Here is an 18,440-nt window from a genome sequence, read left to right on the forward strand (position 1 = left end):
TATCAATAAGCTCTGTAAAAAATATAAATAAGACTACAATATGGAGGTGATTTTCAGGGAACTCGGATGCCTTATTTGCGCCTAATTTACCTTTGCTTGATCCCGGTTGAATGAGGAAAAATTTGTGCCCAATTAGGATGTAAGCGAAAATAAGATTCTGGAAGAGTTAACGTTTAATGGCAATAGCAAAGACGATTGACAATCACCCATGGGGATCTTATGAATGACCATTTCACTGAAATCTTTACTGGGAAATCTTCTTGATGCAGTCTGAAGTAACTCTTTGGAACAGAAAAATTCTCTTTGTCAAGGCATTGGCGTACAGCCAATGTTTTATCTTGCGTCCATTGGTTTTCTGTGTACACGCTACCCATAATCACTTTCCCAGGCGGTTTACCACTGAGGAGTGATTAGCCTTTTCCCTTAGGTGCGATGTTTTGTAATAAAACTCGTTACTAATAATAACCCTCTCTCGTACAGATCGGCTCTTGATGGAGTTCATCAAAGACAATAAAAGGCAGTTCTAGCGTTACGCTTTAGTCTTTTTTATACAACTTCGATTTTGGCTCTACTGGTTTCCCTGAAAATCTATCGACTAGTAGGACGTATTTTCATAGCTAAAATGTTCGAATTTTTCAGCTACTGAATTTTAGGTTTTGGAATTTCCCTTCTCGTTACGGTGAAGACCAGCTGTTTACCAATTGCCTGCGGAAGAAATGGTAGACTTGAGCACTCCTTTGTTTGACGTCCGGTTTTCTAGGACAATGTAAATGATACCCCTTTAAACATCGTGTTGTGCTGTATATCCCCTGCAACTTTGGATATAAAGTATAGGATTAATTCATATCACCCCACGTTCCAATCGATTGCTTTCCCATAGAAGAATAACTTACACAGTGCACAGAGAAGATATTTAGATATATCATGTTTTATCTGATGGCCATAGTTGCTGTGTGTGTAATTCAAAGTCAGTATTCGCATTAAATGTGATAATGATGATGCGACTCGGTAGCAACATCTTTTCCCCCCCCCCACCCCCCCCCCCCCCCACCCCCCCCCCCCCCCACCCCCCCCCCCCCCCACCCCCCCCCCCCCCCACCCCCCCCCCCCCCCACCCCCCCCAATCGCGATGAGGCCTACCTTAGCTACTTTCGAGACCGCAGCCCTTTTCTCAGGTACTTGATAAAATTAAATCGACCAGGGGATGTAAAAACCGGGGACCTAGACCAAACATTAGAATTAGGAAAATTTCCAAGGATATTACTTGTGCTCTACCATCTATGATCGTTAATTGTAGACTAAGCTGAAATGAGATTAGCAACATGTTGGAAATTGAAATTCCTCTGTGAATAAGTTCGATATCCCCATGAAGAAGGAGAAATAGATTGATTTGAATGGAAAGTCTTTTTAGAAAGTTAGCAATAAAGTTAATTAAATTTCTGAAACCAATGATTTGCTGCTGAATTAACAATTTTTAATTATTGAAGTTTTGTTAATTTCATTTGACTCAAGATAATGAGGCATATATATATATATATATATATATATATATATATATTATATAATATATATATATATATATATATATATAAGCTTTGTTATATGTTCTTAAGAGAAAAACAAAACATGCCTTGTTTTTTATATTAACTGTATCTCAAATGTGTCATTATCTGCAAGGGCAGTTGTTTTATTTTTTGTAAATTATAATTTAAAAAAACAATTAAAAATGTAAGGTATAGGTGACACTGTTTTACTTAATATTCTGAGTTGCACCATTCAAGCAAAATTAATTGTAAGATTCTTGTGAATAAATCAATAATAATATTATTTAAAGAAAATGCATGAGTTTATGCATTTTAGGGATATGTGAAATAAAAAAAATAAATTTTTTAAATTGTTTATAAAATACACCTCTTTGTTGGTTTGTATAAGATTTTGAATCTGTCACTGTCATTACAAGATTTCAAGTTTCAAAAACTACAGACAGAATCAGATGTAGCTTTAGATATTATATTTCTCAACATGAGATTTATTTTGTCATTGAGATACACCAACCAGATTAAATTTTTTTTGTTATATCAGCGGCAGCTCCATAATAAAGTACACCCCCGCATTTTGGCAATGGGGAGGAGGGCACTACATGTTAGGGGTACAGCCCGGGGTAATGAAAAATGAGGAAATGTTAATAAAATTAGTAAAAATGCAGTCCGATTTCACTACGTTACTCTTTTATTAGACAAATATTACTGATTTCATAATGATAATCTACAAAAATATTTTGTATTACTAAATTTGTGAGAAAATCCGAGACCTTACTTGTTATAGCAATAATGTAGTCTTCAAAACTGAAACAAGCAAATTGTATAGCGAACAACCACCACACCACGCGCCGACACATATCAAGTGTAATCACAATATTTTATCTTACATGAATAAGAACTTTTATTTTGAGTTCAGAACCATGTAGGCCCAAAGGACCTTCCTAAAGACCCAACAAGCAAAAGATCTTTTAGCAGTGATTTTTATTACAAAGCTGCCAAAACAGGCCAAAAACTAGAAAGGTTTTGGTTTTGTTATTCGCCTATATTAAATGGAGTTTACTGTGAACCTTGTTTAATAAATTATTGGCAAGGATTGAGCAAAAAAATTTAAGATGAGCATAGAGTATCAACGGACTCATAGTATTGACTTAAACAAGTTAATATATTAAGATCTATGCAGATAAACCACTCCCAAAAAAGATATGAACATCTCAGAATCTTCCAAAACTGGCATATTTTATCTCAAAAATCTATTTAGAACAGTTTCCTATTCAGAATGGATTAAGAAGCGAATTGCTAAGACACAAATTCCTTACTTGTGAAAGTGGAGGTAACTATTACTAAGTATATGCAATGAAAATGGACCAAAAAGTACTTCAATTTTTGTTGGTTGGTTTTGAACTCAACGAGAGTCTAATTTTTATTGCCTCAACAGATTGATATGACTCTGATTTCCTAAAACGAATTTATGCTTAATTTGTTTATAAAAAAAAGGACTGTTACCTCTGAAGAATACTTATGACAACAGGAATTTATTCATCAAATTCGGAGTTGGTTGCTGTGTATTACTGCCATTTACTGCATTCAGTTGGCTACAAGACTTGTACTGGTCACATTTAGCATTAATGATGTATGTGGCTTTGTCCGATGCTGGTTAGCAATGATGAAGGAGGCAATAAACCCATGGTTTGCAAAAGAGGAGGTAATGTATTTAGTACTAACTTCAGTAAGTGGAATTGCGGCAATGAATGGTTGCATACTTTAAAAATTGGTCAAGCATCAGATTAACTCGTCATAAAGTTGGTTGGCTCTCTCCCAGAAGTATAGTGTTGAAGGTAATAACAAAACAAATGTTTTTGTAGTGGCGTTAGGTACTCTCAACCAACTACTAGTGTTATATGTATTAGTTATAATTTATAGTTAATATAATATCAATTAGTAGTAAGTTGTAATTTAATTTGGTTTGTTACTTCTTGATAAACTGAATTATTATTTATTTGTTCATAAATGAAGTGTTATGATAAAAACATTATATGAGAACATACGAGTATATACTGTAAAGTACCGAATTTTAATGAATTTCAGCCAGTGAGAACTTATGTAGCATTTCATTCCTTCAAACTGTATACTATTTATATTCTTGAGTTGATTCTGATCTAAAAACTTTCACATAAAATATTGTATTTGTTTAAAGATTTTTTAAGCCTGTGTACATATGACAAATATATGACTAACATTGAAGTGGCATTCTTTTTTTCTATTGACCATATTCTTGACATACACGCTAGAAAAATGATGAATACATTTTAAAATACAAGCCTTTTATAAATATAAAAGTGTTAATTTTCATGCACTAATAAATATGAATTGGCCATTGCTGTCCAAAGTTAGTTCATAGCAGACCATGTGTTATACAGAGCCATCCGCAAGACTGACCTAGTGATGCCAGACCAGGCACGCAGTATCGCGCGTGAGCTGGGAGTCTATTATTACGAGACTAGCGTACTCACGTACTATGGTGTCAACGAGGTGTTTGAAAATGCTATCCGAGCAGCTCTCATTGCACGGCGACAGCAACGTTTTTGGATGACTAATCTCAAGAAAGTGCAACGTCCACTGCTTCAGGTGCATAATATTACTAATTTTTTCTGTCTGTGTTTATAAACTAATTGTTGAGGCATACCTGTTTTTTGTAATAGTAGTATTCATTATTTATATTTAAATACTGTACAGTAGGCCCAACACTATGTAGTATTCTCAATAGGTCAGCCGGCCCCAAAGTTTATTTGAGTCATACATATGGCTATATCTTTGAAATGTTTAATTTTGTGGTTTGTGGAAAGTTTATATCATGTCATAATAGCAACTATATTTGAAACAAGAAATGTCCCATTTCTAAAACCAATTGAGGAAAAAATTAAACTATCATAAATATTAAATCTTAATAGTTTATATTGTATCATTTCCAAACTAATTCAAGGACAAATTGAAATGGGGCAAGCTTTCCTTAGTAGATTTCACCTTCCAAAATTATGTTGTTTCTTTATTTAGTAAACTATTACATGATTACAGTTATTACATGAACTGCAGTATATGTATCAACATATAAGAGAAATACAGAACAAATAAAACAAAGTTCATAATGATCAGAAACTAAACACAGAAAATTAGTACATTTGTGCAGTAACAAAATACACAAATTATGGCATAAGGTAAAGTGAAGTCAAAGCTATATGCTAGGTGTAATCAGATGTATGCAAAAAGTGTTTAAAATCTGTTAGGCCATTTCTAGCATGTTATATACAGAATATATTAAATGTAAAAGATCAAACTGACATCTTGATTATCAATGTAAAAAAGTAATAAAGATGTCAACTTAAATTTAAGAAAGTATTAAGTTACTTTCATCCAATTCTCTAATTATTGTTTAAATTATTTACATATTATGAAAGTTTTAAATTTTGAATCAATTTACCAAATGATAAAAATACAAATAATTAGTATAATATTATGTTTTCGGTTCTAAATACTGTATGTGACAATTTTTCAAGTTCAAAACTCTAGTTTCTCTATTCATTGAAGACTTTGTATAAAAACATTACATAATGATAAGAACCTTGATATTGTTTGCTCCTGCTGTGGGAGATAAAAGGTACCAACAGGGATTATTAACTGAAACTGATAACAGTTCCTAAGTAGCAATTTGAGAACAATGGACAAACAAGTCTTGTTGGTTTTATCCACAAATCCATGATTTGATGTTCATGTATATATCACACTCCCTTCAGTTCTCAAAGGAAACATATTCTGTTATGTTATGTGTTCTGTATTTTCAAAAAAATTTTCTAAATAATCCTATATTATTGGTAAAAAGAGTGTACCAATGTAATGAAAATACTCAGAAGAAATCTTGATGTAGATCTTGATAATAAATAGTGATTCTCTTTTTTTTTAGTTTATTGGCAATGGAAGATTTATTTGTCATCGTTATAGCACAAAAAAGTACAACACTATGTTTCAAGGACTGAAATCTACTCCCTTTTTCAGGTATACAATGTCTTAGGACCTTTTGCATACCTGAAGAAGTGGGTAGATTTCAATCCTTGAATCGTAATGTAATACTTTGATGTAATTAGAAATAGATATATATTTTAAAATGGAAAAAAATATTTCTACTCTACTTATATATTTTATATTAATGCTTTTTATATATTTTTTAGTGTATTTACAATATATATATATACATATAATTTTAATAAATATTGAATCATAAAAGGTACTTGCTCTGCCGGGACTCGAACCTGGATCTCTCACCTACCGGGTGAATGTGCTAACATTACACCACAGAGCCCTTACTTTTTACGATTCAATTATTTTGTATTTGGCCGTATCTGTCACATATGCGTTTAAATATAATCAAACTAACATATGATCAGGGTTTAGATATAAAATACCAGTCTTCCTTCTCACTTTATTGTTGGATATTTAATCGTTATTTGGTACTCTGATTGCAAGAAGGTGAGAGAACAGATGATGGGCTTCAAGTTAAAGTATTAACGTAACATTTTAAATCCATCTTTTCATTTGTTCAAACTGGCTTAATTAGCCCTATAAATGTTTTTAAAAATATTTGTTTCCGTTTTCATTGTTTTTAAATATTAAAAACAAAAAAAGAAAAGCCATGCTTTTTATATTTCTTGTACATTTTATTGACTGACTTTCCAGGCACCATACTGCCCGCCCAAGCCTCGGCCACCGGAGATACATGTGTCTCCCTCAACATACGAGGAGAGTCTCCACTGGCTGTTCCACACGCAGGCACATGCTGATGTCATCTTTGTCGCCGGCGCTGTGGGTTTCTCAGCGCACAGGTTCATCCTGGCCGCCGCCTCGCCGGCACTACATCGCTTGCTGTGTACCGACCTTACTGGTGAACTGAGCACCCGTAGTGCCAGCGAGTCCAGCATGGTCAGTCGCCTTGTACAGACAAACAATATTGTAGTAAAATGTTCTTTATTTAAAACAAAGAAGAGGGAGGGGTCAGACAGGAAATACCTAAAGACTAATAGCAAATACCCTTAAGAATTATTAATATATGTGTAATATGAAATCTTCCAATATCAGTAATGAGCTTCTAAAGAAATCAAATAAGAAATATAAATCAACATTACTTTGTCTTGATTGACTCATTCTAATAAGAGTCAGGCAGCTTAAAAAGTAATTGGTCGTAACGATATTATCCTTAAATACTAATGTTATTACCTGATTTTTCACTTGATTCTAGTAGATTTTACAGCATTTTGTTGGGATATAATATAGCTTTAACTTATCTGATTTTATAAAGTTAATACTTATTATAAATAATGAAAATTGTACAACTAGAACTAAAATTAGTGTTGTTACCTAAATATTAATTCCCAGATTCCAGCTTATTTTGCTAAAACTGTCCCTCATTCGGTTATATAGGGTTAAAAATAAATACTATTCCAAACCTTGGAGACTACTCCTTACACTAAAATAAAGAAAAGAAATTAAATAAACGTATATCCTTTGTTCATGAAAAGCCTTCGTTTGCAAATTATCAGTAAAAGTTATTATCCTACAGCTTTTCAGATATAACTCAACAATTTCATGTTTTGGCACTATTCTTACAAGATTTTGAGTTATTATTCAGATGGCAATGTATTGCACGAGGGAATTGCTTACATTGTCAGAAAACTGTCTTCAACATTTCAATAATATCCAGATATCTACACCAGACAAGTGGACCTGCTGGCATGTGGTACATGCCCAAGTTTAGCATTTAGGATACTACACAAGCAAGATACTAGTGTTATAAACTCCCGTATTTATTGTATAAAAATCCTTCTATCTGTTAAAACTAAAATATAAAATATTTTTTTCTGATCAAATAAAACATGTATAAAAAATAAAAAATTGACTCATGAAGACTTTTGTATTAGCTCATTTTCTTACAATGTTGGTTATAAGCATAAATCAAGTCTTTATTTTTTTATGATAACTTAAATAGTAGGTATACTTAACCACACCGAGTAGACATTTATTACAAATTCTACTAACATTGATTTTCATAAAGCAATAAAAGAGTACTTAAATAATAACCCAGATATAATCCTTGCCCCAAGATTATCTTTTTCACTTTGAATGTTTGCCATCAATATAAATCTAATAAATCACTATCACTTGTGAAGAGGCTCTGATATAGAATTTGCTAAAGATAATCGTTTATTTATAAGAATAATTATAGATTAGGTAACAAAGTATCCAATTTAGTTATATAAATTTAGTGTAAATGTTCTTTATTACTTTTTTTATAAGTAAAAATTGTAACAATTAAACCCGAACTAGTAAATCTCCATTTAAACAACATGTCAGACTTAGATATATAGACAAATACATGATTGACTGTCATAACTGGCATTGTAAGAAAGACTTGTAATAGGTATCAACTTTTGGAGAAGCAACATCAGGGGACTTCAATGAAGACACTGAGTACTTGATTCGTGTGGAGAAACCAATGAGGTGAGAATTACTTCAATACCTTCTCCTGGTCAAATTACCCTGATGTGTTTCTGGAGCTACCAGGTTGAATTTATTAGGCTGCTCTGCCACGGAAGATATCTTTCACTTTTTTTGTCATTTTAACAACTCTATTCGAACAAAACCATTACGTTTTAAACGTTATTGTAAATATTATTAAATTATCTTCAGTGGTGTGGTATTTTAAAAGATATTAACCTTATGATGACAGTTAAATCTGAACTAAAACTTATATTTTGTACAATAAATTTTTGTTTGTATTGTCATTCCAATTTGGATCTCCTACCTTAGTAGTAAAGAATGACTAAACTATGACAAAACTGTAAAACCAACGTAACAATATAATGTCAGTACAACAGCAGATCCAGAAAGTTACAAATAGTTCCAATAATTCTGTTAAATAGTAGCACAAGTCAGAAGGCATTGTGCTGGAAAACAACTAAATCACTGTCGATGAAGAGATCAATAAAACATTTCATATACACTTCAAGATAGTATCTATGAAAAAACATTCAATGAATGAGGGCAACTAGACTGGCATTAGATATTTTCATTAGCAGTTCCGAAGGTGTACGATGGCAGCACAAAGCAGAAAGCAATGTTAAAGCGGTTGGAGGCGACTGGACTCTAGTGTCAGGCTCCCCATCATGACAATTTCCTAAGAGAGGGTTAATGTATTTAGTATCATACAATAGTTTAAAGGTTCAAATTTGTTACTTTACTATTTTTAAACTTATTTTCTAAACTTTCTATGTCTCTTAGATGATTACTACTCGGAGTTGTCCCTTAAAATTAATCCATGACTTTAAAGTGATTAGACCCCCTGCCTCTTCCTTTTTCATCTTACTAAGAGATAAAGAGAGAGTGAAGGCTGTCTTTTGTCAAACTGAGAACGAAAAGTCAATACTGAAAATTGTCACTGGCAATACCCCGTTGTAATGCCTACTTGCTTATTATCCAATGGGTCACACCATCATCACTTGAATTCAATTGCGTAAAAGTGTTCTACTGATGTATCATTGTGCATAATTGTATTGTTCCTGTTTTATTCAGTTCTGCCGTAATATTGCATGAGAAGCATTTCTATGACAACCACGTGTCATGCAAGTAGTTCTGGTGTTTTCTACTATGCACTTTCTTTGTCCTCTGTCATGAGCACCTTTATGAGTTCGCTGTAGTCACACAGTGCAGACAGCTACCACATGTTGTTTTTGCATGGCACCCATCCTGGAATATTTTATGGTTATGTTTCTAGTGTTTATTGTACTATGGAAATATACGATGTACAAATAGACCAGGGGCTATGTTTATGTGATGATGACACAAACACAGGTAGTGAAAATGACAGTGGACGGTATATAAGAATTACAAAAAATATCAAAAATTAAAAAAGACACTAAACATAACTTTATGTATAAAATAATATGTATCTCAAAACAACATAGTTTAAGGCACAAAAAGAAAACCATTAAGCGGTTAATTCTAAACAAAGGATAATTTATAAGGATGATAAGATAAGTCCAAATTCAAAGGTCGTACATACTTCTGTGGTATTATAATAGTAATAAGGTAACAACTAGGTTGGTTTCCTCAGAAAGCATTACATAAACTAAAATTCAACATTAATTTTATATACAGTTTTACCTTGATAGTTAGAGCTCATGGGGATTTGGAAATCATTCCCGTTACCAAGGTACTCTTCTAGTTCAGGTTCGTGCTATCTGTGTATAAGTCTGTGTATACTTATGTAATATGTAATTAACAAGTATAATACCACAAGTTCAGTAACACAATATCATAGGTACAAATTAATACTTTAACAATTATAGATGAATTTTTTTATCTAAATAGTACAATTCTTGTAAGTCTACTATAGGTGGTGTGCTGTATTTTGTTACAATTGCTGTGGTATAATTTTTAATTATTTCACAATTTGCAGAAATACATGGTATGCTAGTGACAAATTCGCTAATGTTTGTTTGTATTTAGTTGAATGTATGTGATCCAAGGCACTGTGAAATTTATTAATTCATTTCACAACACCCTGTACAACCTATTTCTCAACGAACATTTAACAATTATACATTTTTGACACCAGAATACATTACAGTACTACATATATGTCCTGGAGAAAGGGGTTTTGTATCTAGATATATTGTGTCCAAAACGTGTTCCTTTAAAACACGCGAAACTGACCGTGAGAAACATGCACTAGAAAAGAGTTATGTTGTCATTTTATGTACCAGAAAGGTTCTAGTTTATGAATAAATGCACTACTGAGGTTAAAATTATATTATAAAGAATTATTTGTGGAAAAAGACTGTAAATCGAGAAATATCCATACTATTGATATTTAGAAACAAAATTAAGTCATACTACAAATGTACCCATTAAGTGTCATCACGGTTTTATGGAGGTTAGAAAAATGCAGGTATTATGAAGAAATCATGCTATTTACGGTTGAGTTAGCGAGAGTCTATTGTACTAAATAAATGTTAATTGGATAATCTAACTGTGTTGCCCGGGCAGTTTGAGCCTTCAAGTGAACAGGCACAACCCGTAGTAAATGAACAAAACCTGCTCAGATAAATCAGTATTAAAAGATTTTACAATAGTAGTTTACAACATTACACCCAAGACAACTGCAATGAGAGCTCCATATCGAGACCAATGCCAAATTTGTTTATCCCCCTGGTCAAGTATAAAAGTTAAGATAGTTATTTAATAACTTTTTTTATAATTCTAAAACGTCTTCAAAACAGTACATTTTTACTAATTTTGTATAAAATTTGGATAATAAGTATCAGAGTTATGAATTTTCAAAGTTGCAGTTTAATTGAAAAGTGCAAAAAAACCAGCACATTTTTTATGTTATCAACATAAAGAAGGGAAAAATATTGTTTGTAAATCAATTTTGTTATATGTCTATATGCAGAAATAAACAAGCTAAATTTAAACATAAGTCCCACTTTCAAACCCGGGTATCTTAACTTTTTGATCCAAGAGTAGACAGTTATAAACCAGATTCGGTTAAAAAGAGTGTTAAGTAATCAGACAGCTGTATATAAACTTTACTAACCAATTAGGGCAAGGGATGAATACATCCCGTAGCAATTCCGTTTTGCATAATAATATATTCACTTACTATACAGCAGAGCTGCTAGGTGACGATTTTGTAGTCTATTCTATCAGATGTTTTAATGGAGCTCATTTTGTTGTATTACCATGCAGGGTTTGGGACCAGCTGAAACGCAGATCCAGCTGCCAAGTGTTGACCACCTCCAGCAATAGTTCCAACACCAACAAGAAGGTATCGGGTAGTCGCGAGCTCAACCATCCAGCATTCTCTGCCATCAGAGTACAGCAGGTATTCATGCAATATATAACATTACTGAAATGCAGATCCAGCTGCCTAGTATTGACCACCTCCAGCAATAGTTTCAACATCAACAAGAAGGTGTCGGGTAGTCATGAGCTCAACCATCCAGCATTCTCTGCCATCAGAGTACAGCAGGTATTCATGCAATATATAACATTACTGAAATGCAGATCCAGCTGCCTAGTATTGACCACCTCCAGCAATAGTTTCAACACCAACAAGAAGGTATCGGGTAGTCGCGAGCTCAACCATCCAGCATTCTCTGCCATCAGAGTACAGCAGGTATTCATGCAATATATAACATTAATGAATTGCAGATCCAGCTGCCTAGTATTGACCACCTCCAGCAATAGTTTCAACACCAACAAGAAGGTATCGGGTAGTCGCGAGCTCAACCATCCAGCATTCTCTGCCATCAGAGTACAGCAGGTATTCATGCAATATATAACATTAATGAAATGCAGATCCAGCTGCCTAGTATTGACCACCTCCAGCAATAGTTCCCACATCAACAAGAAGGTGTCGGGTAGTCATGAGCTCAACCATCCAGCATTCTCTGCCATCAGAGTACAGCAGGTATTCATGCAATCTATAACATTAATGAAATGCAGATCCAGCTGCCTAGTATTGACCACCTCCAGCAATAGTTTCCCACATCAACAAGAAGGTGTCGGGTAGTCATGAGCTCAACCATCCAGCATTCTCTGCCATCAGAGTACAGCAGGTATTCATGCAATATATAACATAACAAAAAAATCACCATTACGTTTGGTCTGAAAATTTTTAACAATTTTCGTTTTATTCAGTCTCTAATTAAAAATATTTTACATCAACTGATAACTTGCACCGTTGTGTGTTTTTGGCCAGTGGATTAGAAATCCTTTTCTATAAAATGGGCCTTTTTTGTCTACTCTTTTCATTTCATGTTATTCCTTTAATAATTGTATAACCTTTTGTGTAGAGCTTAAATCCTTCTCTTTCTTCTTTTTCCATTTTTTTTTCTTAACAACAAGATAATATTAAGGCAGGAAGTTGTAGGGATTTTTTTGTAGAATTTCTAGATTTTTTTGTATGCATTTTATTGTGGATTCTGCACAGTTTTCCACATTTCTTAAATGATAAAAGTTATAAATTTACACATCTTTATTGTTAGTGTAAATAATTTTTTAACAATTAATTGAAATCGAATTTTAAATTGCAAAAAAAGCTCTATCGTGAAAATATATATAAAATGAAGATAAGTGTAAAAGTAATCTTTTGATATAGAATTTAGAAATATATTGATAGACCAAATCTTGACTGATTGTTGTTGAAGGCATCAACATTGAGTTGCTCCTATAAGTATTAGGCAAATACAGCCTTCAAATAAATTCCAAAATCATAAAAAGTGTCTTCGGTTAAATAGCACTTATGAGTAATGTATGTAGTTCCCCTATTCATAGTTGTAATCTTGAGTCTTGATATACTTGTTCAGTTAACCATATTCCATTTGTGGATAAAGGCTAAGCGGTGCTTTCCGGGGTAGGTCAGGGTGAGGCCAAACCATTTTGAAGAAAATAATAAGCGTCTAAGTAAGATATATTTTACTTTAATTACTTCACTGTTAAATCATATTACATAGCTCACGAATGTTAAGTTCCATATACTTAAATAAAAACATAAATACAGTTTTAATAGCACTAAAATGTTGCTCTGTTACAGTGTGAAGTGATGGACCAGCACGGAGGAGTGTCCAGCTGTGTACAGACAGTAGTCACTCTCACCAAGCTGGTGACTCCCCACGCTATCCAGCAGTGTCTGCAGTTCCTCTACACTGGCACATTGGACAACCGATACTCCCAGCTACAGGTCGGTTTTTCCTCTCCGCAACTAACACGGCCACCACCTCAGCTGGTGGCAGTTGGGTCCTACCACACATTTCTTATAATCATAATGACTTCAGTGCAATTTTAATAGTAATAAAATATGAGGGCTGTCCAGAAAGTAACAAATGTTTCGGATTTCGCTGTGAAGGGTAGGGCTTCAGCCAGGGATGCACCGACGGGTGGGGACGAACATGACTACCCTCCCTCCAAGAGCATCTTATTTCTAAATAATGAATGGATGAATGAAACATACCTTTATTAAAGAGGCGGAATTAGGACTATTAGCCCACTCAACCTCAAAATAATTGTACACCTCATTGTCTATTTTCGACTAAAATACCATTTAAGTAGGAACTTTGAAATCTATTACAATCTAATATATAAATACGAAGTTTATAACTATTTTAATTTATGGAATACATGGCACTGCACATAGGTTCATTTTTGTTCAAAACTCCAAACATTACAATTTCATTATCACGCAGTAACTGTGAAAGTGAGGTTAGTTCTATTTATTTCTTGTGGCTTTTACCTGGTATTTTTAGTATAAAATGCACTTGTATTGATTTTGAATCAAATTACAGAGTACCCCTAAAATGGCACAGCGACAATTTCCAGTTACTGTTAATGGTAAACGAGTTCAATTACTTTGTACTGTAAAAAACGAGCATTGTTCGGTTACATTAATTGAACAGAACCTGCACAATTTAATCTGTTCTAAAAAATAAACGTTAAATTAAAATTTAAACTTAGAGCTCCTTAATGTAACCAATTGCCAAATTTTGTAAGCCTCCTGGTTTTTTCATATAAATTTTAGAATAGTGTGTAATAAAAACTTTATTTTCATACTATTCTAAAATGACATACTCAATTGCAGTGTAAATGTTTTTTTATAAACATTTAGTCTTAATCAGATCACAAGTCTCCAAGTAGCGAATTTTTAAATTTTTCAGTTTGGTTTAAAAGTACCAAAACCCGGTATTTTTTTCGTTGCTATTGAAATAAAAACTGGAAGTTATTGTTAATAAACAGTTTTATATGTAAAACGCAGAAATAATCAAGTGAAATGTTAATATAACGTCCATTATTTTAGCTCTATTATTGCTACTTTTTTTTGTCCAGTTGGTGATGAATTTCAGTTTAAAGTGCAGTGAGATTGGGGAGGAAAATTTAGGATATAATACATTTTTGCTAGGTGAGTTCCAAAACTTTTAATGAAAAAGGTCACAGGAAAAAGTAACTAGCTGCAAAATTTGTGTTTATTAAAGATTTCAGCAAAAATGGTGCCGGAGTTATTGATCGTACCGTAACAAGATTTAGGTAAAGCATGTAAATTTTGAGGTCATGGCTTTCCATACAATGGATTTACTACTGATGCAGCTACCAGTGTAACCATGGGCTGAAAACAAAGGTAACAGACTTCTTCAGAGACAATACTGGAACACTTATGCCACTATATAAGTGCATTAACTTCAATGGTGGTTATATCAAAAAGTAGCTTAAGTGTGTACCTTTCTAATGTTTTATAATAAATTATGATTTCTCGTTTTTTCATTTTTTTATTTTAAATATCTCATACTTTCTGGACAGCCCTCCTATAGTGCGTAGTGCTATGTAACTAATATTTGTTCACGAATTCTCTCAGTACTATGACATGTAAAGTACTTTAAAATCAGACAAGTCGGTCAATATTATAAAAATATTTTTTATCCTAACCTCAGAATTGATATGGAGCTCTTGAATAATACAAAAGAGATTACTATTAGGACACATTATGTCAGTGTGCTGACAATTATATTTTGAGAAATTATATCAGTTGATTTGCCCCTCACCTTGCTAAAAAAACAAATTCGTGATAATATTATTTGTGATTTCAAAAGGTTCATAGTTGTGTATGGGATAGTATTGACAAAATTACTGATCAAGAATCTTTTATAGTTGCATATACATATTATTTTACAAACATTTAAGATGCCTAGTAATCGGCACTGACAATTGTAAGGTCCCAAATTTTGAAGTGTTTTTTTTTTGGGTCAGAACAGTGAAATACTATATTGTTTTACATTAAATTGTATCAAGTGGAAGCGAGAAGATAGTTTTAATGTCCTGGCTGTAGTAAAACTCGCACGGCGCGCTACCGTCGCGGACGAGATTGCCGTAGAATCCGCGGGGGGGGCGCTGTTAAAGATTGTAGCTGCCGCCACCTAGAGCGCGGTAGTCGACTGATAAAGGGACTGGCGAGGGGCCGGCGAGAGGGGTTCGATACGGAGAAGCGTGATTATCGAGGTGAAGGACAGTACAGCGAGCAGAGGACATTTTCAGACAACTTCAATTTCATTTGACAGGTAACTATTATTCCGAGTTTAATTAGTTATTTCATTATTCATGGTGCAATAGTTGTAGTAAATTTCTGTTTGTTTTGCTTAGCTTGGCTTGCAATATTTAACGTAAATTTTCTTTGCACGTTTTTCACTCTGCATGTGCAAGAATTTTCATGCATATTTTCATTGAATTTTGTACGCATATAGAATTAAGTATATTGTAGTAATATTTAGTTATCTTCACCATTAGTAACGGGTCATAACGATTAAACGCGATTAAATTAAATTGTTTTTTCGATTAAATAAAACTTTCGTTTATTATTAGGCTCTCGGACTGCTGTGAAAATCGGTCCTGTCTAAAATTAATTTAGGTTTCCCTAAATTTCCGATCTGCTGTCACAAGCGGGTCATAACGATTAAACGCGATTAAATTAAATTGTTTTCGATTAAATAAAACTTTCGTTTATTATTAGGCTCTCGGACTGCTGTGAAAATCGGTCCTGTCTAAAATAAATCTAGGTTTCCCTAAATTTCCGATCTGCTGTCACAAGCGGGTCATAACGATTAAACGCGATTAAATTAAATTGTTTTCGATTAAATAAAACTTTCGTTTATTATTAGGCTCTCGGACTGCTGTGAAAATCGGTCCTGTCTAAAATTAATTTAGGTTTCCCTAAATTTCCGATCTGCTGTCACAAGCGGGTCATAACGATTAAACGCGATTAAATTAAATTGTTTTCGATTAAATAAAACTTTCGTTTATTATTAGGCTCTCGGACTGCTGTGAAAATCGGTCCTGTCTAAAATAAATTTAGGTTTCCCTAAATTTCCGATCTGCTGTCACAAGCGGGTCATAACGATTAAACGCGATTAAATTAAATCGTTTTTCGATTAAATAAAACTTTCGTTTATTATTAGGCTCTCGGACTGCTGTGAAAATCGGTCCTGTCTAAAATAAATTTAGGTTTTCCCTAAATTTTCCGATCTGCTGTCACAAGCGGGTCATAACGATTAAACGCGATTAAATTAAATTGTTTTCGATTAAATAAAACTTTCGTTTATTATTAGGCTCTCGGACTGCTGTGAAAATCGGTCCTGTCTAAATAAATTTAGGTTTCCCTAAATTTCCGATCTGCTGTCACAAGCGGGTCATAACGATTAAACGCGATTAAATTAAATTGTTTTCGATTAAATAAAACTTTCGTTTATTATTAGGCTGACTGCTGTGAAAATCGGTCCTGTCTAAAATAAATTTAGGTTTCCCTAAATTTCCGATCTGCTGTCACAAGCGGGTCATAACGATTAAACGCGATTAAATTAAATCGTTTTTCGATTAAAATAAAACTTTCGTTTTATTATTAGGCTCTCGGACTGCTGTGAAAATCGGTCCTGTCTAAAATAAATTTAGGTTTCCCTAAATTTCCGATCTGCTGTCACAAGCGGGTCATAACGATTAAACGCGATTAAATTAAATTGTTTTCGATTAAATAAAAACTTTCGTTTATTATTAGGCTCTCGGACTGCTGTGAAAATCGGTCCTGTCTAAAATAAATTTAGGTTTTCCCTTAAATTTCCGATCTGCTGTCACAAGCGGGTCATAACGATTAAACGCGATTAAATTAAATTGTTTTCGATTAAATAAAACTTTCGTTTATTATTAGGCTCTCGGACTGCTGTGAAAATCGGTCCTGTCTAAAATTAATTTAGGTTTCCCTAAATTTCCGATCTGCTGTCACAAGCGGGTCATAACGATTAAACGCGATTAAATTAAATTGTTTTCGATTAAATAAAACTTTCGTTTATTATTAGGCTCTCGGACTGCTGTGAAAATCGGTCCTGTCTAAAATAAATCTAGGTTTCCCTAAATTTCCGATCTGCTGTCACAAGCGGGTCATAACGATTAAACGCGATTAAATTAAATTGTTTTCGATTAAATAAAACTTTCGTTTATTATTAGGCTCTCGGACTGCTGTGAAAATCGGTCCTGTCTAAAATTAATTTAGGTTTCCCTAAATTTCCGATCTGCTGTCACAAGCGGGTCATAAACGATTAAACGCGATTAAATTAAATTGTTTTCGATTAAATAAAACTTTCGTTTATTATTAGGCTCTCGGACTGCTGTGAAAATTCGGTCCTGTCTAAAATAAATTTAGGTTTCCCTAAATTTCCGATCTGCTGTCATAAGCGTTTCATAACGGTTAACGCGATTAAATTAAACTGTTTTTTCGATTAAATAAAATTTTCGTTTATTATTAGGCTCTCGGACTGCTGTGAAAATCGGTCTTGTCTGAAATAAATTTAGGTTTCCCTAAATTTACGATCTGCTGTCATAAGCGGGATATACGAGCGGTCGCTATTAAGATAAATATATAGACATAGCCTTAAATGATTGCACATCTTATTACGATCATTTTATTTAGCGATTTATAACCCGATTGTACTGAATTCTCGTGGGGTAAGCTTAGGTTGTCCCGCAGTGACGGAATACCAATTGAGCGTGGGTTGGTTACTTGTATACCATGTTTCTGTTTCCGTATACGTAATTTTAAAATCAAATCGGTTCTTTGCCCCTTAAAGTGTTGGCGATGATGAGCTTGTGGCTCTAACCACTTTAAACAGATCTTTTGAGATCTACTTGCTTTCTGAGTCAACACTTTATATCCGAAATACACCACTCTCCAGACCCCTGGGAAATACCCAGCTAACTGCAACTATCCGCGTAGGCTACAAAACGGTTGAAGTTTTGCACCCTACTAAAAAACTAACGTTACAA

General features: G+C 33.5%; 1 protein-coding gene across 1 annotated transcript in view; it reads left to right on the top strand.

Moving 5' to 3' along the window:
- Nucleotides 1–1,119: 1,119 nt before the first annotated feature.
- LOC124361117 (rho-related BTB domain-containing protein 2-like) overlaps nucleotides 1,120–18,440 on the top strand; it is a gene marked incomplete at its 5' end in the record, with an annotated part of 28,354 nt that continues 11,033 nt past the window's right edge. Inside the window, 6 exons of the mRNA XM_046815152.1 lie at nucleotides 1,120–1,175; nucleotides 3,959–4,166; nucleotides 6,267–6,509; nucleotides 8,005–8,084; nucleotides 11,334–11,469; nucleotides 13,183–13,329. Coding sequence (XP_046671108.1) covers nucleotides 1,120–1,175; nucleotides 3,959–4,166; nucleotides 6,267–6,509; nucleotides 8,005–8,084; nucleotides 11,334–11,469; nucleotides 13,183–13,329 — 870 coding nt within the window. The remainder of the gene's footprint in view (nucleotides 1,176–3,958; nucleotides 4,167–6,266; nucleotides 6,510–8,004; nucleotides 8,085–11,333; nucleotides 11,470–13,182; nucleotides 13,330–18,440) is intronic.

The sequence above is a fragment of the Homalodisca vitripennis genome, chromosome 4 (assembly GCF_021130785.1).
Source record: "Homalodisca vitripennis isolate AUS2020 chromosome 4, UT_GWSS_2.1, whole genome shotgun sequence".
NCBI classification, from domain to species: Eukaryota; Metazoa; Arthropoda; class Insecta; order Hemiptera; family Cicadellidae; genus Homalodisca; species Homalodisca vitripennis.